Below are 25,467 nucleotides of genomic sequence, written 5' to 3'. Positions count from 1 at the left end.
TCCCCAGGAATTTGCACATGGCAAAGTGCGGCGCCTACGGCGCTCTCTACTAAATAGTAATGTTGCCCATTTGGGCAGCCGCTCTCATGCCGGCGAATGGGGTGCACTGGCAAATAAGCCTTGTCAATGCTTGGCCACCGTGTTGCCGCTCTGGACTGGCTCCGCTGCATTGTGATGGCGCAACGGCACAGGGTCAGCAAGGCGGCTACTCGGCGGCGAAGAGAGTGGGAGGGCAAAATATCATGCATTTCATGCATTCGACAAACCCACCGCCCGCAAATGCAAACGGGGGCAGACTCCCTAATCTTGAATGGAGGGTTTGCAGAAGAACATTACGAAAAGTTAGGTATTCATAGTCTAAGATTTCATCCATCAAGTTCAGGTATCGTGTCTCTATCTGCTCCAAAGGTCACTGTTCGACCAGTTCTTTGGTACAACCTGGCCAATCATGCATGGACCGGTCAGCTCTTGAGGGCACAGTCTCGTACTGTACGTATGTGCGTTTTTCTTGCCGCTGCCTTGACCTGTTGGCCGAGCTGGACCAGTGAAATTTAATTCTTTGTACCGAACGACTGGAACGTCCGCTCGGCTGAGTCCTCATCAACTGCGTCTTCAACAAGACCTGGACGGGCAGGTCTGCAGGAGTCCCGCATGTCAGTTGCGTGCAAGACTGCCTTCCCCCCAACTCGGGGTCCAGCGGGCTGCTATTGTATGTTTGCCCTCCCACCTGAGCTTTGCCCATTTTAGTCTCTCCTCCCCCCCCCCCCTTTATGTTTTGTCTCCTGGGTTGTCAAGAGGGCATATTTTACGTCTGATGGGAAGAAGTATTGGATTCGGCGACCACAATTTACATCCAAACCAAAATCTTGTCCTTCGAGAAATCCTTTTTTTTTCTTATGACTCTCACAACGACTTCTACGTTGGTCTCGAAAATGGGATCGGACGCGCCAGCGCTGGCTGCCGGCGATGGCTTCCCCGCGCTCACCCTCGCAGCGGGCGAGCCTCGAAAGGACGCCATCATGGTATTGCGGAGGGATTCGGCGTCATCGCGTAGCAGCTCGCACTCCAGTGCTGCCACTCCCGCACACAGCAGCCCAAGATCCAACGCGAATGGCCGGCTGCTCTCTGGGCAGCAGGTCGATCGTTTGTCCGACAGCCCTCCGCTGACTCCCATCCCGGGCCATCTCTTGCAGCCGGTCGACGAGGAGCCCGACACTCCCAGTTCCACCATTGTCGAGTTCGGGGACCTGGGACGCGGCAGCGTACTGTCGGCAGCTCAGCTCGTCGAGCGTGTTCACTGGTCCTTCAGACAATCCCAAGTTGCTGCCATTTCAGAATCTCGCTCCAGCAGCAAAGCTCGTGGATCGCAAGACAACCGCGAGAACCGCGACGGGCGGACCCGGATGGACCAAACGAACCAAAGGAACCAGAGTCGGGGCAGGAGCGCTTCCACGCCGAGTGCGCTGAGGGAGAGGTCACAATCCACCCAGCGCAGACTGAAGAGCGGGAGAGACACAAAAGGAAACGCGGAAAGCGAGCGCCGCCTGGCAGACGAGCGCATCAACCTGTTCCTCCAGTCCATGGCCCAGCAGGCGGCCCAGAATTCGGAGGCCGACCTGGTGCAGGAGAACCGGAGCCTGTACCAACGCATCGCGGCGCTGCAACGCACCGAGCGCGAGCTGTTGGCCGAGAACCAAGACCTGACGCGCAAGCTTGCGGCCATGAAGCAGCACCACGAGCGCCGAGCACGGCAATGGGCCGAAGGCATCCGCCGCAAGGAAGTCGAGTACGAGGCCCGGATGCGGGAGCTGGGCGAGCAGCTGTTGGACCTCGTCAGCAGGCACCCGCAAAAGCTCCCCGACATGCTGTCCAATGACGAGATCTCGGCCTGGTTCGGGAGTCAAGACTCGGCCTGGAACAGATGGGCGACTACCTTCGGGCACCAGGACCCCCGTCGGCTCCGCGGTCTCCATCCGGTACAGATGCAGGAGCTGTGCGGCGAAGTCAGGGGCTTCGTGCGCATGACCGACGCCGGCGGCCTTCCGCCGGAAATTCTCGATGGCGGCAAAGAGGCCCTGCAGACTCTCCTCAATGGCATGCTGGCCCACTTTATCTGCTGCGAGCTCATCGCGTCGCCGATGTGGGTGTTCGCCGCGACATCGCTCGGTACGTTGGAGAGCCCCGGCATAGTCCCTCCCAAGCCGATGCCGGGTCTCCCGGCCCTCCGGATGGACATGAGCACCTTCGGCGACGTGGCTCCTCAACGGCCGGGCCCGGTCGAAACCCCGCGGAGCCCCCAGTTCCCCCCGCCGTTGATCACATCCATGATTCCGTCGCTTGGTAATAGCGCGTCGTGCCTTGGATTACCCCTGAAGCCTGACATGGAGCGACTCGTGCACATGCTTACTGATGGTCAGTCCTGCTCCTTCGAGCGTCATTATAATTATTACACCACCCACTCAACCCCCCCCCCCCCCTTTTTTTTTCCCCAATCGTGAGATCTTGGCTAACAAACGTGTTGTTTCGGACAGCCCAAAGAGACGATGCCAGGGTGACGGCACACCATTGGCGGGCCCAGATGATGCGCTTGTTCGCCGACGGCGGCTTCAGCATCAAGGACGTCGCTGCTGCGGGCAACAACGAGTCCCGCCGGACGTTTGTCGAATCACGCCTAAACTACGCGCGGAAGCTGAAGGACCGTTTTCTCGGAGGCTCGGCACGGTTTCTGCTCCAGGATCAGGATGCTCGCGGCATAGAGACGCTGGAGAGCAAGTTGACAGAACTCATTGACGACGCCCTGAGGTTCTCGTGCAGGCTGTGGACGCGTATGGCACCCGTCCGGCTGTACGGGTGGAAGGACATGGGGAGTAAGGAGATCAAGGCGTCAACGTCCCTCGTCACCCTCTGCCACGCCCAGGTCGAAGTCGAATCTCGCAGGCACCGCGCACAAGCTGGCAAGGAGAAACCGCCGCAAGACGGCCAGACCGAACAGCCCATGGTCATGGCCGTACAGCCCGCAGTTCTGGCGGAGAACATCAGCCTCCCGCTCAACAGCGTCGGCAAAGGCGAAGACGGCATGGCTTTGGTCTGGCTGAAGGCACGAGTCATGCTCGCGGGTCCAATGTCTGTGGACGGTCCGGAGCCGGATGCCGCGGCCGCAACACCCTCCAAGGCCTCGTCAACCCCACCCCCACCTCCACCCCTTCCAGCCGAGGACACCGCGAGCAAGTCGACGACCGGTTCCGGGGCATCACCACAGCCCGATGCGCCACAGACCTGCGAAGTGTTGCCTGCCGCGTCTTTCAAGCCACCACCAGGTAAGAAGGCTACAGATTAGGGCGGCAAAAGCGGTTTCGGAGCATACAAGAAGTCTTGTCCAGATACGGCCGCGGCAACGCGACACACGAATTAAGAACCGTCCTGATCCGTGACCGTGACCGGAACTTATGATCATACCTAAGAGATGATGCATTTTAACAGACGATTTGGTTTACACGGTAACAGGTGGTGCGGCGGATCCATGTAGGATGACTTCAACGACTGTTCGTTCAGTCAGTCTCTTGAGAGATGGAAAAACGGCAGTCCATCGTATTGCTTGTCGTTTGGTTGTGTTGGTGGATGGGTCTTGGAAAGCTTGTTGGAACACGACGATCGTTTGTTTTTCCTTTGTTTCCTCACGATGACAGACAAGGCATGCATGTCCTTTTTTTTTTCCTCTTCTGGATATCCAATGGGTCGTTTTGCATTACCGACCTATCCATTTGATCCCTGAGACCTAGAGCACGTGTGGGAAAGCAGAGGAATGTATCAATACGTTGACAAGTCATGTTCATGGTGCTTGGCTAATATTAAGCCAGTATCTGTCGACACCTTGTATTTGTTTTAAAACAAAGGTCTATCTGAGACCCTTCTCGGACTCTAAAATTATCTACCACTTGTGGACGACAGACGGGTGGGCATTCTCGACCAGCATCTGGGCGTATTCGTCGAACCACTGGCCGGCCTTGGGGGCGCCAGCCAAGCCACACTCGCCGTCGCTCTCGCCTCCAGGCTTGACCCAGACGAGAGCATCGACGACGGTGTTGTTGACCCTGGTCGTGGGCGCGGGGCCAAATCCGGCGGGTGCCACGTTGCACCATTCACCCCTGGGGGACGGGAAACACAATTCAATCGTCAGCAATCTCGGTCGCATCGGTCGAGGGTCAATCTGGTTCGAAACTCACCACTCCTTGCGGGCTCCCGGGAGGGCAACGCGACCCTGGTCGACGATGAACCGTGCCGGCAGCCCCTCTTTCTCGAGGAAGGGTGTGAGCGAGGAGGCGTAGTGAGACTCATCCCACGAGTTGCTCCACTCGGTAAAGTTCTCGCGCACGACGGCGTGGAAGGGGTTGTAGTTGGACACGTTGGTGACGAAGCCGCGGATTTTCTTGCCCTCGCCGGCAAGCTTGACCACCTCGGCAAACTCCTTGGCGGCCAGCGGCAGGTTGTCGTCCCAGCCGAGCCAGCCGCCGTGGGCAGCATCGATGTACAAGTGCACGTTCGGCTGCTGAAGGCTGGAGATGGCATAGGCGATGCCCTCGCGGTAGACCGGCGCGGCGTTGGCGCAGAACTCGATGCCCAGGTTGGTGACCAGGTTGGCCAGCGAGTCGGGCTCCAGGACGATGGCGAAGTCGAGGTCCTTTGCGGCGGCCACCTTGTCGGCGAAGGGCTTGACGAACTCGGTCTTGTAGATCTCGAGCCCGTTCTTGTCGCTGCTGAGCTCGCCGGCGCTCTCGCCGGCGCTGCAGTCGCGGTCCGGAAGGTTGTAGAGCACTAGGCCGACGATCTGCCTCCTGCGCGTCTCCTTCTGCGCCTTGCGGGCAGCCGCGATGGCGTCGTCGATGTTGGAGAGCTCGGCGATCCTCGAGACCCAGACGAACGAGCTGGTCTGCTGGACCTTCTCCGTCTTGGCGGCGTTGACGGTGTCGTTTCTGGCCAGGAACGCCTTTTTGGTCTGTTCCAGCTTGGCCGCCCATGCCGGGTTGACGAACTGCGTCTTGCCCTTGAAAGGGTTCGCGTCCACGGCCCCAGGGGGCGACGGCCCCTTGGGCTTAGGCGCGGCGGCGACAAGACCACCGGTAGCGAGGGCCGCGACCAAACTCGAGACGCGCATGGTGCAGTTGTCTGAGGCGTGCGAGGGAAAGGAGAGCGAGGAAGGGTAGGCGTCTTTGGAACGACCGTGGGAAGAAGAGAGAGAGACAGACAGACAGAGAGAGAGAGGAGACCGGGGACCGCAGGGATCCAAGGACCGAAGGCTCAGAGCTCAGCAATCTCCAAACGAACGCGACCCCAAGCCCTCTTCCTCCCCGTCCCTGACGAGCCAAGGTCGCGCCATGCTCTTATACCCAGGACATTCACAGTTCGCGGAAGCGGTACGAGATCCTCCGCTGGCAGGACGGGATAGCCGCTTCGCACGGAGGCTCCGCGAGCCAAGGCTCCATGACTGAGGGACGAGTCCGCATGTTGGTATCGATGGTAAGCCAAGATCTTGGTCGACACTGCGGCTCCGGATGGTTATCCGAACATCCGCCTCTCCACTGTCCCAAAGGGGCAACCGTCAGGTACACATTTCCACCCATGTCTTCCGCGTGTGGAACCGGTGAAGGGTGCGGTTCGAGAAGGGTGCGCGCTCGCAGGGCTGAAGGGAACCCAAACCGCAATATTCTAGAAATTCGAAGTTATGCACGTCCCGTCCAGACCCCCCACCCCCCGGGGCCTTCGGCGGCTGTAGGAATCATCCCGCGATTCCGGGGGTTCGCAATCGATTGGCACCAGACTCGGACGAGCACGCAACCCGGTAGCGAAATGGCCTACAATCCATTTTGATTCGCCGTTAATATACGATTCGTGTTTCTTGCCTTGGTCACTACGGCGCAGTGTAGTCCTTCGCTGCCGTCCTCAAATTAAGATGCGGACTGCTGTTCAGCATTTGCTCCGAGAGCCATCGGGCAATTGGGATTTCTCTCTCTCTTTCTTTGTCCGCGTGTGGTCGTCTTTACACTAGCGAGATACAAAATGCAGGTGTATGCACTATTATAAAGACTTTGCGAGTTGAAAAGCCGCCGATTGGAGTAGGGTGACTACTCGAGTAAGAGGAGGGAAGTTCAGGTTCTGCTCCGTGCACAGGGTAAATTTACCTTAGATACCTGTTACGGATTACCGATCTGGAGTCCAGTGGTTGGCCAATGCTTACTCAGTGGAATCTCCCGCCACAAAGACCCGAAGTTCTTCCTCGGCGCGCGGGAGACGTGGCAAGGCATGATGCGGGGCAGGTGGGGGCCGGGCCCTTCCCCAGAGACCGAAACACCTCCGGCGGGATCACATCAGACAGGCGAGAGATCCGACCACTGCATGCCAAACGCTGAAATCCCACATGCCTCTGCAATTTCCATGTCATCCCTGAGTCCTATATGCCTATAACTTCACATTTTTACATTTTCCCACCATCGCAGGGTCAGCCTTTGCGCAGATTCAGCCCGGATCCCGTCCTTCGCGGGCCGAACCTCCAGATTGCGCCGAGTCCACCTTGGCGATAGTGCGTGTTGCAACGCTTCCTCCCGCCCAAAAAACGATGCCTGCTTCCGAGTTGGGACAAACGCAGTCGGACGGGGCCCGGCTTCCGTCATTTTACTCGCCCAGGCCGGAAGCGCACAGCAGCACGTCGCACAGCGACGGCGAACTGGAGCATGCCGACTTCTCACTCTCGACGGGCAACCACTCCGCCCCTGAGACGGTGGCCGAGGATGCAGACGGCTCGGACGCAACACAACCTACGCCCGCGCAAGCGTCCACGCCATTGACGCAACCACCGCCCCCCTCCCTGCTCTCCCCCGCCTTCACACCACCCGCCACGCCTGGAACGAGCACGCCGAGCGGCGCTGGACCCGCCGTCCCCTCTTCCGAACCGCGGGGCATCCCCGTGGACAGCTCGATCCCGACAGGCGGGTGTGGTACCAAGCATCCGCGGCTGCTCGAAACATTACCAGAGGTTGAGTGCATAGTGCGCGCGCGCATCCCGACAACTACCGGGGCCGAGATGTTCCTGCATCTCTACAAGAACAATGTGGACAACAAGGAGCATCTGGCCATTGTGTTTGGCAGCAACATCCGGAGCAAGTCCCTCGACGCCGTGAGGGAGGGAGAGACCGAGATGGACCGCCTCGTGAGAGGCGCCTACACCGGCCGTCTCTATCCCGGGAGGACCACCAGCGGGCTGCCGGAAACGGCGTCCGACGGCCAATCCGGTGCGGCGCGCCCGGACTATGGGCCGCCGCTGGTGAGGATACACAGCGAGTGCTACACGGGAGAGACGGTCTGGTCGGCGCGTTGCGACTGCGGCGAGCAGCTCGACGAGGCGGCGAGGTTGATGTCTCTCCCCGGCAACAAGGCGGGCGGGATCATCATCTACCTGAGGCAGGAAGGTCGCGGTATCGGCCTGGGCGAGAAGCTCAAGGCGTATAATCTCCAGGACCTGGGATCCGACACGGTCGAGGCGAACCTGCTCCTGCGCCATCCGGCCGATGCGCGGAGCTACGGTCTGGCCACCGCCATGCTGCTCGATCTTGGGCAGAAAGAGATCCGGCTCCTGACCAACAACCCAGACAAGATTCGCGCCGTCGAAGGCCCTCACCGCGAAATCGTCGTCAAGGAAAGAGTCGCAATGGTGCCGCTGTCTTGGAAGGGGAAAGGGGGCTTCAGAACGCCCGAGGTGGAAGGCTACTTGAAGACCAAGGTACGATGTTCTCTCGAACCCCCCCGAGCATGCCATCACAAGCCCATTCCGGGGCTAACATTTGAACCCTGGTGTCAGATCGAGAAGATGGGTCACATGCTGGACTTGGCAAGCCTTCCACGTTGAGCCCGCTCGTACATTGACCTCGTTTGTATATTATCTGTACATCCCGTCATCTGTACCTCGTTCTTAGATACCATTTACCATAGACTCGGCGCGTTCTTGGGGCATATTGCTCCCAGGAGCGAACAGCCGAACAGCTTCAACTTTTCGTCCTACTAACGATCGTTAGTCTACTTGTAGAGAGGGGAAGGGGAAGGGGGGGGGAATGACACAAGTGGCCGTATTCGAGCACTTCCAGCATATCAGAACGATTTTCATAACTGATTGTCCCAGCTTTGTTATTCTACGCAGTAGGGATCATCACACCCCATTGTAGCCACCCTTCTTGGATCTGTTGCGCTCCGACGACGATTCTCAAGATTCAGGGTTAGGGTTTGTCTCTCCGGCCCTGTGATGTTATAGCCCACGAGATCCCGATAACTAACGTTCCGTTTAAATGAAGCTCACGGCGCCGATAAGGAGGCGCTCATCCAAAAAGTCTCCCCACGCGTCGGCAGTCCATCGACACCCATTACAGCTCCCGCCCCAAGCAGAACAACAATTTGGCCCCGGGACATCTTCTCAATCAACCTACGTATGGTCTGTGATCGGCAGCATCGAGCTGGTGGCATCGCACTGGCCACTTGAGCCCATCGCAAGCGGAGAAGCGCACCGCCCTCGCTTTGTCAAGGAGTATCTCGAAATGCGCGACGCCAATAGCCTCCGTCTCCGCCTGGTCGTGCAGCGGCACGCACTCCCAGAGGTGCGGGTCGTCTTCGCAGTGTCGTTGGATAATGACCCGACCATCGCAAATCTGCTGGAGCAGGTGAACGAGATCATCCCGCTCGAAAGCAATGACTGGGGCCTAGAGGATTACACCGTCCAACTTCGCGAGCCCGGCGGCCACGCCTTTGACTGCCTGCACTTTCAGCACCTGTCTGCGATCTTGAAAAACGACGAAGTAGTATTGTGAGTTTGATCCAGACCCTTACCATCGCATTCTTTTTTCCTTCCTTCCTTGTTTCCTTCTTCTTGTACTAACCTCCGTTCTCGGCAGTATCCGGGCTCTGAACACCAACGATCGCCGCAAACGCCGGCTAGCTGGCCGCGATCAGATCTCGACGGACGGCAAGCATCTAATCGACGGCGTCGCCTTTGGCCGACCCCGGCTCAAAACCCCTAGGGATCGACCCCCTGTAGACATTCCGCCGCTCAAACGCAGGAGATTGACGTACGGAGACGACTCCAGCGAAGACGATGATGGACCAAGGCTACTCCTTACTGAGCACGGTGAAAATCAAGCAGCCGGCCGACGTGTTCGCATCCGTGCCCCTGATAACGCCAAGGATGAAGGGTCTGACGGAGACGAAGAAGACGCAGATAGGGATTTCACGGCTGATGAGACTGACGAAGGCGAGGACGACATCGGGCCAGAAAGGGAAATTGACAGCTCCGAGCTGGAAGACGAACTTCGGGATCTGCAAGCGGACAATGAGCAGCTGCAAGAAGAAACTCCAAATGCTAATAAGGATATTGTCAAGGCTGCGCAACCGTCTGCACCGAGGCGGTCCGCCCGGTTGGATTTGCAGACACTCGACAAAATATCCGCGCTGCGAGCTGCTTTTCCAACCGCGCAGTTCGACGCGTGCGAGAGGGCCTTAACTCAGCAAAACGGAGATGCGAAGTCGGCGTACTCTTACTTGCGAACACAATATGAGCCGCTCATGTCACTGGACGCCATGCTTTCCCATCTCAATCCTTCCACTTCCAGGGCTGCTGCTGCGACGGCCAACGACGCGTCCGGGGAGAGCGAGGCAGAATCGGTGGCTTCCATAGTCAAACACTACGATCAGCACGGTTTTCCCAGCGGTTCCGTCCTCGCGGGAACAGCCGCTGCCCAAATGGCTAAAGCCATGCGCAAGTCCGGCCTCGCTGTGAAGTCCCCGGTCCACACGAGGTTTGACGACGAGGGTCAGGTTCGAGCTCGCCAGGAGCCACCACCATGCTCATCCGCTGAAAAACATGAACTCGAGGGCAAGGATGAGAGCAGTAGCGAGCATGACAGCGAAAGTGATAGTGGTCCCGAGGTCGCATCCTCTAAATTTCCTACAGACAGGCGTGCAATCCTCCCTGGCCAAGTCAAGCCTTCTCGGCTCGATAGCGACAGTAACAGCAAAAGCGAGGACGAGAGCGAGGAGGAGAGTGAAACCGATACCAGTGAGAGCGATAAGGACGACAGCAGCGAGGAGAGCAGCGAGAAGAGTAGTGAGGAGAGCAGCGACGGCAGCAGCGATGGCAGCAGCGATGACAGCAGCGATGACAGCAGCGTCAGCGACGCTGATGCCGACCTTAGTGAGAACACAGACGATGGCGAAGGCGTCGATCATGAATCTGGCAGCAGTTCAGCGAGTAGCAAAGAAAGCGACGACTCAAATTCGTCCAGCGACGACGAATCATCCGACAGCAGCGTGGATGGCGCTTTCGAAGCACTTTCGGCCCGAAAAGAAGGCAACATTGCCATCCAGAAGTCCGCTCCTTTGGGCGTATCCCTTCAAAAGCCTCGCTCTGAAGACGCGCGCCGTGGGGGGGAGAAAGGTTCGGCAGGGCCTCAAAAGCCAGTCCCACCGGGGCAAGGGAAAACTGCTACGCAAAAAAGGAATGCTCGAAGGAGAGCTGCTCGTGCTGCACAGAGGGCTGCTGCCAGAGGCGAGCAGTTATTATCCGCCGGGGAGCTTGAAACCTCGTCAGCACCAAAGGATCGAGATCTTGCCGATTCGGTAGCCGCTAAGAAAGCTGCATTGCTTCAAAAACTCGGCATGTTGCAGGAAACGCCTTCCAGTCGTGGCACTGATGGCGTGGCCGTCCGTGAGAAGGGCGACAGCACCTCTCAATCATGGTCCGCGGCCAGGGACTCACCTGCCTTTGACGTGACTTCCAAAAAACAGGCCGATGATGGTGCAAGGAGAACATCTCCGCAAGAGTCTAGTCGACAATCCAGCGATAAATCCGTCGAAAAAGACGAGTCGGAGGCATGGCGGAGCAAAATAGTCTACCGCGCTGTGGAATGCTGCCATGATGGAGTTGAGCTGAGCGAGCCCCCGTTCCCTTTTGTCCAACGATGGGATCCTCAACAGCAATACTCCTACGGGGACAAAAGCAAGCGGGGTGGACGATCAAAACGCAAACAGCGCGATCAACAAGAGTATCTGGACCAAGGCAGCCAATCTAGCACAAAGAGGAGGAAGTACGGCGGTGACTTCTTGGATTCGGCTGCTCATAATGGTAATGACGAATCTTATACCAACTATGATGATGATGCTGGCTTCGACGACACAGTCCTCAACTATGACGACGATGAGGGAGGCCAGCCGGAGAAGGAAAAGCCATCAGCTCAGAACGCCGAGGATGAGAATGACTTGCCGCCTCTTCCAGCGGACGTTTCAGCTTTGCCGACTCTGGAACCTGGCAAGGCTGTTCCGGGGATGATTCTGACGTGGAAACAATGGCTGCTCTCCAAGGCCACAAACTGGCAGCCCCAGGTATCCTCTCTTACGGGCATCGTTGTCAACGTGAACGACGACAATACCATCGAGGTGCGCCTCGCTAAGCGTGACAGGAACCTCGACCGCAATGAAAAGATGTTCGACGATGACGGGAACCGGATATATGACAAGTTCGAACTGCCTGGTCTGGACGACGAGGGTGACGACGCGGCTGAACAAGGATATCGGACCTTGGATTTCGCGAATCTGATCGAGCCACGCATTCTTCAGTATGCCATCGAAGGAGCCGATACAAGCACTACATTGGAGCAGCCGTCTACCACCGCAACAGAGCGTCCTGAACCCCCGGATACTGTGCAGTCCAACGGGCTAGAACCAGCTCGTAACAGAGCATCCGGGACGCCCGATGAAACAGGCCCGAAGAGTAACGAAGCCGAGAGTCGACAGGAAGATACGGACACTCGACAGGGGGGTGACCGGCGCACCGGGTCTGAAAGTCCTGCTGTTCAAGAGCCCATCGATAACTCAATTTCCGAAGACCGTCGGCACGAGATTAGTCTCCTCATCAATGACGCAGGCTTTCGGAAAGACGTCGACCCTTCCGTTACCGACCACGGAAGGTTGGACCTGAGCAGTCCGTCTCGACAGTTGGAAGAGATGGCCCAGGACGCCACCCTTCACTCTGAAGTCTTGCAAGGGCAGGGTGGCGGCAGTCCGAGACTACCGTCACAAAGCACATCAAACAATGTCGAATCTCAGCCAACTGTTGTGCTTGAACCCTTCCACGGCTTTTCAGATTGCACCTCAGAGGCAGCCGATGAAGGCCGAGTTGCCCACCCCAAGTTGGACCTTCCGCCCAGTGAGGCAGGGAGCCTCCAAAGCGGGAGGCAGATAGATCCCGAGTTCAGCATCGAGCTTGGCGAGAATCCAATTCACGATCCTGATGATCCGGCGACCGGCTCACATTCGACGCTGGGCCGTCGCAGCGAGGATGGCAACAGCCCGGCGGACAAGATTGACGATGATGACGTTCGAGACGATTCCGACTCGAGCTCATCCGATTCCTCGTTCCCATCTCTGAGCGATGTGTGGAACACGCGCACTACCAATCCCTCCAAAGCACCCTCAAAGAGCGCTGCCATGTCTACTACTATCAAGACGCCCGGGACAAGCGACGCCAATCTTTCCGAGGACGGGAGTGCGGAACCATCGTCCAAGCTCGCTCGGAGACTATACGGCAAACCCTTCGACAAGCCAGCATCGAAAACGCTGAGAAAGCCGAGCGGGAAGAAGGACGACTCCAAGTCGACCTCGACGGCTCTCGTCAAGACCGAGGGAGTATCTCCCAGTCCGACCCGAGTCACTCGCAGCAGTTCTAGCAAGACCAGGCGCGAAAGCAGCTCACAATCCGTCCCTGAGGGCTCCCAGGTGGCGTCACCCTCGAGTAGTAGCTCGGAGTCGGAGCTCGAGGAGCACTACGCCGAAGATAGCATCGATGAGACATATGAGGACCCCGACATGCCGACCGGCCCAGGCTGGGTCACGAAAGCACGCGCGCCCCGCGGCGTCAGCGTACCGGCGTCTTCAACAACCCGAGACTCGGCGCCAAAGAGGATTTCGTCATCGCAACCCCAGCAAACCGTCGATAAGCGTACAACGCTGGCGCTGAATTCTTTGTTGAGGGCGAAAAAAAGGGTTCTGGCGAGGAACATGGTCTGATGCATGTGGTCCGTTCTTTTTTTCGTCGGTGTTACATGATAATGATGACTGCGATCGTCGTCGGGAACTGCGTCTGCAGCAGCCTAACAATCTCTTTATACCCGAGCAGCTCATGTAAGGTTCGATATTGGACCAGGACAGGCGACTTCCGAGGGCTAGGCATGTATGTCAATCCCCGGGGGAACGGGCCTCCTCCGCAACCTGGGGTGTATGAGGAGATTGCTGGGTCCCAAGGGGCCCGCGAATATAAAACAAGAGACGTTAACTCTGCATGATTGACTCATTTAAAAAAAGCAGCTGAGGCTTTCGGACTTGTCTGGCTTTGAGGAAGATGCGAAGCTGTCCCCTTGGGTCTCCGAATGGGGGCGTTCAAGGACGCCTGAACCAAAGTCCAAGGACACATTCGCCCACATGCCCGGCATCTTGTTGCATGAAGCGTACAATCTGTCCCATGTCTCCTCCCTCTCGTGGTTTTTGCCTAGCGACGGACTAAGCACGTCGTCACTTGAATGGCTCAAATCTCCCACCGTAGGAAGCTTCATCTAGTACGTGAAACTAAACGGATTGCAACATGAATTGCGCGTAGTGTGTGTATTCATGTAGGTTTAGAACAAAGTGGCACTTCCCGAGGGTCCACACAGCTCTGGAGTTTGTCCGATGCCGTGGGGTGGCGAGCGTGTACCGTAGCGCCTGTCATGGTTCAGCGTTCTGCAGCAAAGATATTCTCACCACAGAATGGCGTATAGTTGTGGTTGTCACTGCTCCCGGCACGTCAAGTGTCTTGTAAAGTTGACAGAAGCAGTGCTCGGGGGGAGGTGGTAATGGACAGTCGGCCGAAGGGCGGTCGTTCCCTGCGATCTTCGCTCTTGGTGCTGTTGGGGTGGACCGTTTGGGAAAAAAATCCGAGTCCGGCGTGCTTTTGACGCGTCAGAATACCCCCTATATGACAGGCGTTTGATGGCGAACTTGGCTTAGCCTCCACGCTCTCCCTCTCTCGAGACATCATGGCAGAACCAAATAAAAAAGCGCCCATCGCCACGTCACGGACGCGATTTTTCCATAACCGTCACACCTGAACCCTGGCTTGACTTGGTAACCGACGACGCCCTGTATTGAATGCTATGGTTCTGCCAGAATCATCGAGCCCCGGACCGTCACGCCCCCATCATCGTGGATTCCAGTTGCATGCTCACGGCATCATATCGGCCGGATGCAACAAGCAGTTCAGGGTAATGCACAAAGCCACAGCCATCGTCCCACCCGCCAAAATACCCGGTATAACAGACGACGCCAAAGAAAAACGCTCGCCGCTCATTTCTCCTTCTTGGACTTGGCGCCCTTGACCTTCGCCGTACCCCGGAGGGTCTTCTGCCGGTTCTTGCGCTGCTTGCCTGTTGTGATAAGAAGAAAAAAGCGTCAGCAATCGGTCGTGTGTCCAATCGACCCAGACTTCCTCCGTCCTCGATCGATCTGCCAAGGGTTTGTATCGCCGGAGGGGACGTACGCTGCTGCCTGCTGGCCTTCTCGACCTTGGCGGCCAGGCCGACACGGACCAGCCTGTAGTGAGGCTCGAACTTCTTCATGGCCTCGGGGGAGTCGTAGATGAGGGCAAAGCCGGTGGTCTTGCCGCCACCGAACTGGGTGCGGAGGCCGAAGACGCTAACCTGGTCCTTCTGCGCCTTGTACATGGTGGCAAGCTTTTCGCGGAGCTCATCCTTGGAGATGTTGGGACGGTTGGGGTGGAGGATGTCACTGCGTGCAAAGAAGGGGACCAGTCAGCATCCGCTTCCATCCATCCAATCATCCATTGGTTCCGTGTTTGAAGCAAATATTCGTCTGACGGCCAAGTGCACTCAAATGCATCGCCATCCCCCGTATTTGCCATGCAGCGGCAGGTCCGTCGTACGTCGTGCTGAGGGGTGGGAGAGAGAGACCGCGGGACAGGGCGCGGACAGGGCGAGGTTGGCGGGAAGCTCTGGAAAAAAAGGGGGGAACTCACACGACCATCTGCTTGCGAGAAAGCAGAGGGTTGCGAATGAACTTGCGCGTGCGCAGCGTGACGGGGGAGTCGGAGTCGGCCATCTTGGCGGTTTGATGGCTGTCGATGTTGGCGATAACTTCCACGAGCTCGATATCCGGAGTTCGAGGTGGGATTTTCCTTCTGGTGGTGATTTTTGCAGGGTGCCGCCCAAGGGTGGAGCTCAAAAAAAATTCCGGCCCCGATTGGCTAATTGTGCGCGAGCCCTAATCATCCATATTTGGCCTCAGAAGTCAGGCGGCAAATTGGCAAAACCCCCCACATGCCCCCCGATCTTTGCCGCTCGGCGACCAACCCCAATCGACTTGCCGATAAGAAAACAAAAAGATGATCAAGGAATGAAATAAAAATTCAACGTGCAGGTTTGCGAATCCTTGCACAGAACGTTCTCACATGGACTGAAAAGAACAAGGGAGAAAAGCGACCAACCCAAAAGGAAGACCGACACACTGAAGACCCGTTAATTACTTGTCCAGTCTGCATATGTGTATGGGAGTTGCGTCGCTATAGAATGGTCCGTTTTGCTCGCTCCTCGGCGGCACGGGGAAGGGCTCGTGGGTCACTCTGAAGCCCCGTTTCCCGCACACGTCCAGGAAGCTCTCGAAGGTCACCCTGTTGCGTTCCGTGGCGGCAATGAGGACGGTCAGGCCCGGGAAGAGGGCGGCCAGGTCCTCCAGGGTCGCGACCAGAGCCGGAATCACGCTCGCGTCGTAGGTGATGTCGGCGCCCAGGACCGTGTCCACGTTCCCCAACGCCCCGTCCAGCTCGGTGCCGACCAGGGCGTGGCCCCATCGCAGCTGCATCGCGGTAGCTCGAGTCGAGCCCTGCAGGCCGTTGAGGAAGAAGCTGTCGGCCAGGTGGTTGACAACCTCGGCCGACCCGTCCGATGCGATGACATGGCTCGACCCGAGGTACTTTGCGCAGAGCACTGCCAGATAGCCCGTCCCGGCGCCAAGTTCGAGAACGCGCTTGTTCCTGGCGGGTGACGGGTCGGCACAGAGATATTGGCCCAGGTGGAGAGCTGCCTCCCAGGTGCGCAGGCCTGTGGTGCCGGACGCCGAGATGAGCGAGCGAGATTCGAGGAGGTTGATGCGCGGCGAGCTGTTATTGTCGTCAGCCGCCGTTGGCTGGGTCGGAAGAAGAAGCGAGAGGTGATAGACCACGTAGTCCCTCTGTTGCGCAGCTTCGGTCTCCGAGGGCAGCGGTTCTGAGAGCAGGCGCGAGAGAGCCGAGGTGAGGTTGTCCGAGATGCCCTATGTTGGCGTCTCAGCGTGTAATTAAGCCCCTAATTAGCCTTGTGGACAAGTCGGGGTCACAGAGTCCCGTCATAATTAACTCACGTGGACGTCCCAATCCTCGATGGCGCCCTCGATCCTCGAGATCAGCTGCTTCAAAACTCTGACCCGGTATCGGCGTGGCGGCCGCAGCGGTACCTCCTCGCCGAAGACACGCTTGTAGATGGTTTCCTGCACCGTCTCTTCACGGAGCAGCTCGGCGGCTGGAAAGTCTGGGGCAGGGTCCACCTGCAGGTTTTGCCAGCAAAACCGGGAAACTTGGGGGTGATCCTCGGCTTTGGCTAAGGACATCGCGAAATCTGCCCTTGGCTGCGTCTTAGGATTATTAAGTGAAAGGAATGCGTTGTAAGACTGAAGCCTCTTGTACTGCCCATGTCTCTGTGGAGGTTTGGTGGATGATGGGGGGCCCTCCTCTGCAGGCTAATAATAATAATAATACCTAGTAATTACCGTAAGGAGGGTGCCAAGCTGTCCTATCGAATGGGCCTTTCCTGGCCTCTGGAATCACCGACTGGTACTGTACTATGATTCTCGCACAGTTTGGCAATTGACCTCGCACATCCGGAAACGTCTCGCATCTCATACATATATATATACATATATGTTCCTTCCTTCATGTTTCTGTTAATATGTCAGGGTTTCTAAAATGCACACTGTTACTCTGGCTGCTTGTGGAGATGTTGTGCGATCTTGAAAACACTCAAGATATCTTTCCGCCCTGAGAGCACTAATTAATTACTGAACATGGTCCGAGCCACTGCTGTGATGTCGGGACGTGATATTCCTTTGGGGGCTGGGACGATATAACCGCCGTATAATTGCTTGCGGTCTGAAAAGCTGGAGGAGCCTAATTAGCTATTACTGAGGAGATCAAGATGTCAACACGCATATTATTATTAACTAGACTGCGAACCAAATCATAGCAGAGAGTGGACCTCATGAGGCGATTTTGTAAAGCAGTAGATTATACCTTCTCGTCTACCTTCGCTGAGGTACCATTGCCATGTACACCTCAGCACCTAGTGTGACACAGGGCTCTAGGGGAGTAATTAATAAGTGAAACATGAGAAGCTGGATAGGAAACAACAGCCAACAACGAGCCGGTAAAAGAAAAAGAAGCACACATAATACAACTAATACAACCTGAAACCGCCGTGGGAAATGTTTTTCTGGCCCGGAAAGATACATGCACACTGAGCTAGATCCCCCGAGGATCCGAGACGACAGAAACAAGGAGGCAATGGTGAGACGTCTAATTATGTGTTGGTCGTGATGTGATTATGGGAAATCAACAATGCTAGCCCGTTCGGCCCGAGTGTCGCCAGCGAGGGCATGTAGGACAAGAAGATCCCGTTCCGTTCCTGTTATGCCAGGGCAGCGCCGAGGCCACCCCATATCTCTCCCGCCAGGTCCGGGGAGAAAAAAAAAAAAGGGGGGGGGGGGGGGGGCGAGAAGAGAGGAGGCCACGTTGTCGGCAAGCTGAACATCGTGTCGATGTCCGCGTGGGTGCTTACCGGCACGCTGTGTCACCCCCGACGGTGTATTCGCCCGACTGTGGCTTGAAGGCTGGGTAGCTCGGACAGGCAAGGCACCACGAAACGACGGGGCGTCGCGAGCCGAATCTCCCGCATGTTGACTCGCGGATCGTCAGGGCGGGGGAATCCGCAATTGAGTCTGCGTCTGCATGCAATGTAACAAAACACACGGCCCAATTCACTTCATCCCTCACCACTTTCCTGGAGCCCTCAAGGCCTCGATTTCGTGGTTTTGAAGTTTTGAATGTCGAGTCAGGGGTCAAACATCTTTTCCCCCTCCTCCTCCCCTTCTTTAGGGTTTTTTTTTCTTTCTTTTTCCCTTCCTTTTCGTTACTGGCGAACATGGCTTCCAAGGTACTAGCAGGTGTCCCGTCTTCGCCCTCTGCAGAGGCCGCGCGTAGAGCGTGCGCAAGTGTCATTGACGACTGGCAACGGCAATGTGGCGGTCGTCCACCGAGTGGGCGACAACGGCGTGGCTGGTGCTGTCGCCGCCGGATAGCAGAGCCTGGCCGTGGCGGTTGGCGACGGGGCTCGATGGCGGATCTTCTGTCACGTACGCCGTTGGGAGCGGGTTCTGCGGAGAGTGTTGGCGTTGGTATTGGTGATGGTGGTGGTGGGTTCCCGCGGCGTCATGGGCGCCTGCGCCAGAAACGTAGGCGTGGTGACTGGCCATGGACACTCCCGCCCCTGAGCCGGGCCCGGAACTGCGGCGGGGTAAGGCGGTATAGCCGGCCATGTCGAAGGCCGGGCCCTGGCTCTGGATACTACGTTCCTGTTCGCTAAAGATGCTCTCCTGCCCGGAGTAGCCGTCCGAGTTGGAGCGAGAGGAAGAGGAGAGCTGACTCGACATGCTGCCGCTAGAGCAGAACGGGAGGCCGGGGGTCGGAAACCCGCCCGCGTAGCTGGCCGCCGTGGCCACGTCGACGAGTGTCGTTGTTGTCGAGGCGGATGCAGGTGTTGAGGGCTTGGCCGGGCCCGGATGCGGCAGGGTCGAGGACCGCGCGGCCGGATTGGGCAGCATCCGGTCCGGGCCGGGGGTGGTCGAGAGCGGGAGAGGTGTAGCAACGCCCGAGAAGGAGAAGCTGGGCGAGTCCGAGCTCGCCGAGGGCGACGGGCGGTGCAACAAGCCAGCGCCGCCGTAGCCGCCGAAGGCTGCTCCCTCGGGAGAGTCCAGGTAAATGCTGCCAAAGGGCTGCGGCTTCGGGCGGGTCGAGGAACCCCAGGGTCCGGACATCATGCCAACGGTTTCTGGGTGCATGACCGGAGACGATGACACGCCGAGGCCAAAGTCGAAGTCGTCTGGGTAGGGGGTGCCGTACGCGTGCGTGGCCGGGTAGTAGGCCTTGGTCGCCGCCGTATAGGGGTATGTTGACCCGCCGCGATAAGAAGACGCCAGAACATCGCCCGAGCCCAGCGCGGGCACGTCGCTTGGGTATGGAACCCCGTGTGTGACCGGCGTCCGATTCGCATACACCCGAGCATCCCCGACGCTGTACACGAAATCGGCGCTGTCATGGCGCAGGGGCGCTTCTCGCGAGGATACCTGCCCGGGGTCCGGATATCAGTTAAAAGATCACGTCTCGTTGCCAATCTTCAGGCTGGGAAAAAAAAAAAAAAGGGGGGGGGGGGGCGGGGGAACGATGTTGGGAGGGCCTGGTGCTGTATGGTACAACCCCGGAGAGGAGGAGAGAGTTAACCTTACCCGGAGAAACTGGCACTGATCTACCCCTGCATTCTTGCAGTTGGAGCATGGCTGGCCTTGACCAGGGTCACCACTACACCGAATCTTTCGCTTGCGACAACGACCGCACTAAACACAGAATGACAAAGCAAGGGTTGATCAGCCGGTGAGCTAGCATCCTCGAGAAGGTCAATCTTCTTGGAGTAACGGGGGCGAAGAAGAGGCAGATGTGTCCGTGAGGAATATGATAAAAAACGCGGAAGGTGTCGGGAAAAAAAGAAAGGAAAAAAAAAAGACAACAAAAAAAATGAGAAAGAGGCTTCAGGGGCTGTATGGGGTCTTACTGCGACGGCAATGCGTTTTCTCTGCGGTGTCGAGTCAGAATCTAGCTGGCCCGTCATGTTGATCGCTCGGGTGTCGTGCGAGGACAATGGGAAGCACCGTTCCGTGGACGAGCTGAGATACAATGGGTAGGGTCGGCTATATCGTCTCTCGTCGTTGGTGCTGCTGTAACAAGCCTGGGACACCATTGCTCGACCGAGGAGAGAGATCAAAAACAAAAGTCGTCCTCTCGTCTTCGTTAGGTCTCTCCGCCCGTGTGCTGTTTTGGCACCAGCTGGGCGTTATTCGCTGGCTGTCTTGACCGGACGCAACAGAAATGGGGGGCCGATGACGGGGTGTTCGAAGACGGTGATGACCCGGCGTCTATTATATTACTATTAGGTCTTGAAGCTGCAAGGGCAGCGGACGGCGCAGGTTGTTAGAGAGACGAGACAGGTGCTGTCGCTCCCGGTTTCGTGAAGGCGCAAAGCTCGAGGCGGCCGAGTTCGCTTGGAGACGGTGAGAGGGTCGGGTAGGGGGGTAAGTAACAGGGGATAGAGGGCGTTTTCAAGGTGTCACTGTGTTTCGTACTAGCTCCAGGAGGACCTGATCGAGCACATGAGTGACATATACTAAACAAACCGGTCCGGCACCATCTGACACCTCTGGCATCTCCTCGCCCGCCCAACTCCCCTCCCCGTGGGACCGCCAACCTCCTCCTGCGGGCCCGCGCTACTAGGCAGAGAAGAGTGCAATACAGCGTACACCATGGCACACGAGGACGAGATGGCGCGCGTTTGATAATACCATCAACATGGTTACAGAAAGGGGTGGGACATACCTCCTGAGTCCCGGGGAGAGCGAGACAGGGTTAAACCAGGACGGCAGTGAGAGCGTGGCCTGCGCTTCTCTGCTCGCCGAACTGACGGCGCTTTCTTCGGGATGTCTCACGCTTATGGCTAATTAATGCCGGCGTGAAAATGCGCGCGGATGAGTGGGTGTGCCAAACGGTTGCTAGTCTATTAGGTGTCCAAGTTGCATCCCTCGACAGAGGATCTAGATGACAAACGGGGCAGTCGATTTGTCATGAAGCTCCAGACTGGGTGTGCTGATATCGCGTGAGGACGGGATTTGCGGTTTTTGTTACGGGTTCCCCAAGATCGGAACAAGGTGGCTTTTGATTTTTAGAGTTTCGGGAAAAGAGACGTCGAGGCGGAGTTTGGGGGGACCTACATAGTGTTATGGTGTTATTATACAGTCCATTGGTTTCCCGTCGTCCTGCTCTCGTTAGCATTGGCTGCATTTGGCCGGTCTGTTTGCTGGACATGCTCGAAAATAAAAAGCTGCTCCTCCCGTCGCCCTCCAACCCACCCCTGAAAGGGCGTCTCTATGTACTGACTGGCTGGTTACACACAACATTACATACGCGGCGGTCCCGACTGTTAATTTTGTTGACTGATTGCCAGGCATGGCTACAAGGATCCCCATACTCAGCCCAATCTATTCCCATGCGCTATGTGGATGGACTGCTGTCTCCGATGGAGGTCAGTCGGAAATCTGCATCCGGAGACCATGGAGGATGGCTGCGGGCTACGGGGCAGGGGCCGCAGGTTGCCTCAAAATACTGGGTAATCGGGGCAGACTTGAATTATTCCAGCGGGCTGAGACTGAGCCGTCTTCTATCGAGGCGATGCTCATACTCTGAGATGGGGTTAATTATTATTTTGGGACAAGAATGACCAGAGCCCAATCCGCGGGGTCAAGAGGAGCCCAGGATTTGCCATGCCCATTCAAAGAGAAGTAGAAAGACGTCGGACAAACGGGAAGAGGGCCCTCGGGCTCGTCGTTTGCCTCGCAGTGCTTGCTGTGCTGTGCTGTACAACCACCACAAACATGAATATGAATACGTGCTTAAAAGCCACACCCGCCCTCCAGAAGGCGGTATAATATTCGCAAAGGGCGCCGGAATATCAAGACATCGTGGTGTCTTCCAGACCGTTTTGTCTTGTTCTCTCTAAGCACGAAAAAGGAGTCAATGGAGAAGAATATTACAGGAGTTATGAGTTCCACGGCGTCAAATAATCGCGAAAGAGCTTTCACGAAAACAGTGTGCTCAGTGCTATCCACCAAACACAGATAGGCGACACGATGCAAGCTATCATTGACCGGGTGAGCTGTGGAATTCGTCCGCGGTGGCTGTCTAATCTTCCCGACTTGACGCCGTCACCAGCTCCCACACATGCGCCCGTTTGAACACGAGGATGATCACTGTGTGGTATCGGCAGCAAGGTCCAAGATAAGAAGAGCAGGTGATCCGTAAATGACTCTACCTTGGAACCTCTTGGGCGCGGGCAGCGGATGTGGACCACATCGTTGGACCGGGCGATCGCTCAACGACCATGGCTCCCGTGTTACCGAGTTGTGTCCAACCAATGTATGACAACGGCAACGATGCATACTGGGCGTTGTGCCGTGGGATTGTTTGACGTGAGGAACCAACAAGCTAGAATGACGTCACGAAAACGGACGCTCTCCAGTTACGAAAAGGGTAATTAACGAAGCGGGCTAGTCGTCGCAATGAGAAATGGCAATGGCTGGCAACGGCCTTTCATGATGGCTGGTCTCCCGAGATGCCCCCAGCGTCATCAATGTGCCCTCTGTCGACTTGCGCCCGAGCAGGAGCGGTCGAATGAAAACGATGAGACCTTGCGTAGGAGCTTGAAGGCTAGTTATCCCGAACCCTCCCTGCAAGATATATGGAGGGTTTTATGAGTCCTGATTGGTGTAGTAATTACTACATAGTCTTTGATTCACGGCTGGGGTTCCACGAGCATGCTGCACCCGTGGCCTGGTGTCCAGAACATGCAGGTCAAGTATCTATCTATGTAATAATATGTACTTTGAAACCCGTGGTGTTGTGGTGGCTCTTTCCATCACCAATACTTGAATCTGTCCTCCGGTGGATGACCCCTGAAAGGGTGAGACACCCACGCTTCCCACATGCATGACAGGCTTGACATGGTCGTCATCATGCTGGCCGCGCCATACGTGCAGACGCCGCAGGATCCTAGGAGAGAGGGAAGAGGGCGGTGATGCGCTCGCAAAGGATCCCCGGTGCGGACAAATAGGGGTCTCCGGTTCCCTTGCTCCCTGGTCTCTCAAGAGCCTTCTTTTTGTTCGGCAATGATGAGCATAATAATTTCATACATTTGAGTTCATGACTCGCATGGAATGGAGCAGCCGTCAGCGAGTTCAGTGTTCTGTTCTTTTGGGGTAAGCTGTTCATTACCGCAGTTCGCAAGAAATCGATTGATGGCCACTTCGGGGGCCAGTGCCTCACCCTCGCCTCCTCGTGGGCAGTACCATCCCGTTTGGCTGACGACGCGGGTGCTCGACAGGGCTTCCTGTGCGGCAAACGGGGCTCCCTTATTGAATAGACCATGGGTCTTAGCAAACGCCATCTGCAGGCCCCTTTTCTGCATGCTGCAGGATATCTCGTGGTTGGGTTGAGGGGGCCCCGAAACCACACAATTACTGTAATCATATATGTATGTATGTACGTATGTATGTATGTATGTAATATCCCATGCTTACGTTTTAGCCTTGGTTGCCGACCCAGCATCCTAGTCTCGGACCGGTACTTCTACACTTTCTGTCCCGAGCGAACGCAGAGCCAATGTTGAGCTCACGAGACTAAAGTCTGCCGAGGGGCCGTTTCGGTCGAGACCGGCGATTATACAATGGGAGACAGCTCTGCTACTTTGTCGGAATGATGGTTAACAACACTAGCAACAATGATGGGGAAATAATTAACAATAATAAATAAACCAATTCGAAAGTTGGAAGGAATTAGGGCCCGAGGAGGTCTTCCAGATCTCGTGCCTGCCGATCTGCACTCTGCACGAGCATCGTCAGACTGGTGCGATGGGCAGCGAGACAATCTGTAGCATCTTCGTGGCGCCTGTCTCCCAAATCTCGGCCATCTATCGGAGCCGACGTGCCACAAGACTTTGTCACTCGGAGAGGGCCGAAGCCTCCCCCAGTGATCCGATGAGAGAGCAGGCGGGCACGACGACAAGGGCACATGGCAGGCAGCATAGGCAAAGGCGGGCAGAAAGCCCCCGGGATTGGGTCCCGGAATTCACCATCCTCTTCAGCCCCCCTCCATCCGCAAGACACGCAACACATCCCCTCCCTTACAATACGGAACGGTTGCGAGAAGATGCGGAGGAGCAAGGGGATAGCCGACTGGCAACATTGCGTGCTGTCAAGGCTTGGTTGGTTACCACTAAAGAAGCTGCAGTTTGCCGACCAGGGACTCTGAAATGTTGCCTGCCGCAGCCAGGACTGATCCGTCAGGTTGCTTCTCACACCAATCACACCGCTGCAGCTCCCACGCCGTGTTCAGGGGACACGCAGAGACAGACTGTCCCTGAGGCTGCCGCATAGTTAGTGATTTCCACCGGACTCCCAGGCCGGCGCGCCCCCATCTTGACATCCTTGACGGTTATAAGAGACGGGCGAGCCAGGATCAGAGGCGGATTCGCAAAGCAACCGGCTTGAGCCCACCTGCTGCTGCGGGAAGCCAGGATGACACGAGCACCCGGCGACCCCGGCGACAAGCAAGCAAACCGGGCTCTTTGCGTGCGCCTGCTAGACTTCACAGGATGAGATGAGCTCACCACAGTGGTGAACCAGGCTTTTCAGTGGCTGAGGAGTGGAATTCGAGACACATGGCTGCCAAAGTTCGGCGCTGGCGCGAGACATTACAAGCTATTAAGATACCAGGTCAGGATTAGAAGAGCCTGGGGGCGCCATATTTTCCCTAAGCTGTACACGCCGGCCCCCAGTTCTATATCTGCTCGTTAACAGTTGACAGCATTTGGCGAGCACTTTGGATACTAGTAGCTTCCCAGTCCGTTGGGAATCCTACTAGATCCAGAAATCGGGACAGGCATGGGAGAATGACGCGGGCGTCCGGGGGCGACCTTGAAACACCTGGCTGCACCGTGTGTGACGCGGACGACTGATGAAAAAAAAAAAAAATAAGCAATGATCTGGCTTGGTAACCACGAGTGGCGTGCGCAAGGAGACCGGCAGCAGACTGTTTGTAATCCATAGACACTGATTGCCGTTGGTAGCGAGTTCTCGCACACCCGACCTTATGTAGGTAGCATTAAGACAGAGAGCATAGGCATTTATCATTGCCATCTTCCGGGGGCCGCCATGTGTTCATAGAGGCTTCCGGGCCGTGGCCGATCTCCGTACTGTACACAAAGCTGGCTCCAGAAGCGAAGGGCACCAACGTGCAACCACGAAATATAGCGATGAGGGAGCTACGTGATATATATATATATATATATATATATATATATATATATATTACAAGCTTATGACATGCCGATGGGAAGAGGTCAAGCATCCCGAACCCAGCCCAGGAAAGATCGTGAAATGGTAGTGCGTGGGTAAAAAGGCGCGTCATGCGAGTGAGACGTGAGGGGC

General features: G+C 56.7%; 8 protein-coding genes across 8 annotated transcripts; 4 read left to right on the top strand and 4 right to left on the bottom strand.

Annotated features, from left to right (window-relative positions):
* Nucleotides 1-932: 932 nt before the first annotated feature.
* Nucleotides 933-3,337, top strand: P884DRAFT_211229 (uncharacterized protein; the record flags this gene model as incomplete). Its single annotated transcript, XM_069439072.1, has 2 exons — nt 933-2,412; nt 2,532-3,337. 2 exons carry the CDS (start codon nt 933-935, stop codon nt 3,335-3,337), a joined length of 2,286 nt encoding a protein of 761 aa, XP_069293881.1.
* P884DRAFT_264702 (uncharacterized protein) lies at nt 3,254-3,914 on the top strand. The gene has a single exon (XM_069441872.1). It carries the CDS (start codon nt 3,568-3,570, stop codon nt 3,763-3,765), a length of 198 nt encoding a protein of 65 aa, XP_069293880.1. The 5' UTR covers nt 3,254-3,567; the 3' UTR covers nt 3,766-3,914.
* P884DRAFT_332654 (glycoside hydrolase family 6 protein) lies at nt 3,915-5,152 on the bottom strand (the record flags this gene model as incomplete). Its single annotated transcript, XM_069445801.1, has 2 exons — nt 3,915-4,145; nt 4,224-5,152. The coding sequence occupies 2 exons, from the start codon at nt 5,150-5,152 to the stop codon at nt 3,929-3,931; spliced, it is 1,146 nt and encodes a 381-aa protein (XP_069293879.1). The 3' UTR covers nt 3,915-3,928.
* Nucleotides 5,153-6,361: 1,209 nt separating this feature from the next.
* On the top strand, nt 6,362-8,081 carry P884DRAFT_287894 (GTP cyclohydrolase II-domain-containing protein). Its single transcript, XM_069443907.1, has 2 exons — nt 6,362-7,771; nt 7,850-8,081. Exons 1-2 carry the CDS (start codon nt 6,611-6,613, stop codon nt 7,895-7,897), a joined length of 1,209 nt encoding a protein of 402 aa, XP_069293878.1. The 5' UTR covers nt 6,362-6,610; the 3' UTR covers nt 7,898-8,081.
* Nucleotides 8,082-8,375: 294 nt separating this feature from the next.
* On the top strand, nt 8,376-13,443 carry P884DRAFT_264699 (uncharacterized protein). Its single transcript, XM_069441871.1, has 2 exons — nt 8,376-8,842; nt 8,931-13,443. Exons 1-2 carry the CDS (start codon nt 8,577-8,579, stop codon nt 13,093-13,095), a joined length of 4,431 nt encoding a protein of 1,476 aa, XP_069293877.1. The 5' UTR covers nt 8,376-8,576; the 3' UTR covers nt 13,096-13,443.
* Nucleotides 13,444-14,267: 824 nt separating this feature from the next.
* Nucleotides 14,268-15,387, bottom strand: P884DRAFT_89149 (40S ribosomal protein eS24). The gene is made up of 3 exons (XM_069446147.1): nt 15,095-15,387; nt 14,600-14,847; nt 14,268-14,486 (listed from the first exon to the last, which is right to left on the bottom strand). Exons 1-3 carry the CDS (start codon nt 15,175-15,177, stop codon nt 14,407-14,409), a joined length of 411 nt encoding a protein of 136 aa, XP_069293876.1. The 5' UTR covers nt 15,178-15,387; the 3' UTR covers nt 14,268-14,406.
* On the bottom strand, nt 15,388-16,789 carry P884DRAFT_89148 (putative methyltransferase-domain-containing protein). The gene is made up of 2 exons (XM_069446146.1): nt 16,474-16,789; nt 15,388-16,386 (listed from the first exon to the last, which is right to left on the bottom strand). Exons 1-2 carry the CDS (start codon nt 16,717-16,719, stop codon nt 15,598-15,600), a joined length of 1,035 nt encoding a protein of 344 aa, XP_069293875.1. The 5' UTR covers nt 16,720-16,789; the 3' UTR covers nt 15,388-15,597.
* Nucleotides 16,790-18,378: 1,589 nt separating this feature from the next.
* P884DRAFT_280836 (uncharacterized protein) lies at nt 18,379-20,045 on the bottom strand (the record flags this gene model as incomplete). Its single annotated transcript, XM_069443483.1, has 3 exons — nt 18,379-19,506; nt 19,666-19,773; nt 19,989-20,045. 3 exons carry the CDS (start codon nt 20,043-20,045, stop codon nt 18,379-18,381), a joined length of 1,293 nt encoding a protein of 430 aa, XP_069293874.1.
* Between the last annotated feature and the right edge of the window lie 5,422 nt (nt 20,046-25,467).

The sequence above is a fragment of the Thermothelomyces heterothallicus genome (genome assembly GCF_042370625.1).
Source record: "Thermothelomyces heterothallicus CBS 202.75 unplaced genomic scaffold P884_scaffold_35, whole genome shotgun sequence".
NCBI lineage: Eukaryota > Fungi > Ascomycota > Sordariomycetes > Sordariales > Chaetomiaceae > Thermothelomyces > Thermothelomyces heterothallicus.
This window is presented reverse-complemented; position numbering and strand designations above follow the sequence as displayed.

Excerpts from the sequence above, each read along its gene's own strand:
- P884DRAFT_287894 (XM_069443907.1), top strand. The coding sequence starts at position 6,611 with ATGCCTGCTTCCGAGTTGGGACAAACGCAGTCGGACGGGGCCCGGCTT. Across the intron at positions 7,772-7,849 it reads AAGGCTACTTGAAGACCAAG|ATCGAGAAGATGGGTCACAT; the intron begins GTACGATGTTCT and ends CCCTGGTGTCAG.
- P884DRAFT_89149 (XM_069446147.1), bottom strand. The coding sequence starts at position 15,177 with ATGGCCGACTCCGACTCCCCCGTCACGCTGCGCACGCGCAAGTTCATT. Across the intron at positions 14,848-15,094 it reads TCTCGCAAGCAGATGGTCGT|TGACATCCTCCACCCCAACC; the intron begins GTGAGTTCCCCC and ends CTTTGCACGCAG. Across the intron at positions 14,487-14,599 it reads GAAGGCCAGCAGGCAGCAGC|GCAAGCAGCGCAAGAACCGG; the intron begins GTACGTCCCCTC and ends TTATCACAACAG.
- P884DRAFT_264702 (XM_069441872.1), top strand. The coding sequence starts at position 3,568 with ATGGAAAAACGGCAGTCCATCGTATTGCTTGTCGTTTGGTTGTGTTGG.
- P884DRAFT_89148 (XM_069446146.1), bottom strand. The coding sequence starts at position 16,719 with ATGTCCTTAGCCAAAGCCGAGGATCACCCCCAAGTTTCCCGGTTTTGC. Across the intron at positions 16,387-16,473 it reads TCGAGGATTGGGACGTCCAC|GGCATCTCGGACAACCTCAC; the intron begins GTGAGTTAATTA and ends ACGCCAACATAG.
- P884DRAFT_264699 (XM_069441871.1), top strand. The coding sequence starts at position 8,577 with ATGCGCGACGCCAATAGCCTCCGTCTCCGCCTGGTCGTGCAGCGGCAC. Across the intron at positions 8,843-8,930 it reads AAAAACGACGAAGTAGTATT|TATCCGGGCTCTGAACACCA; the intron begins GTGAGTTTGATC and ends CGTTCTCGGCAG.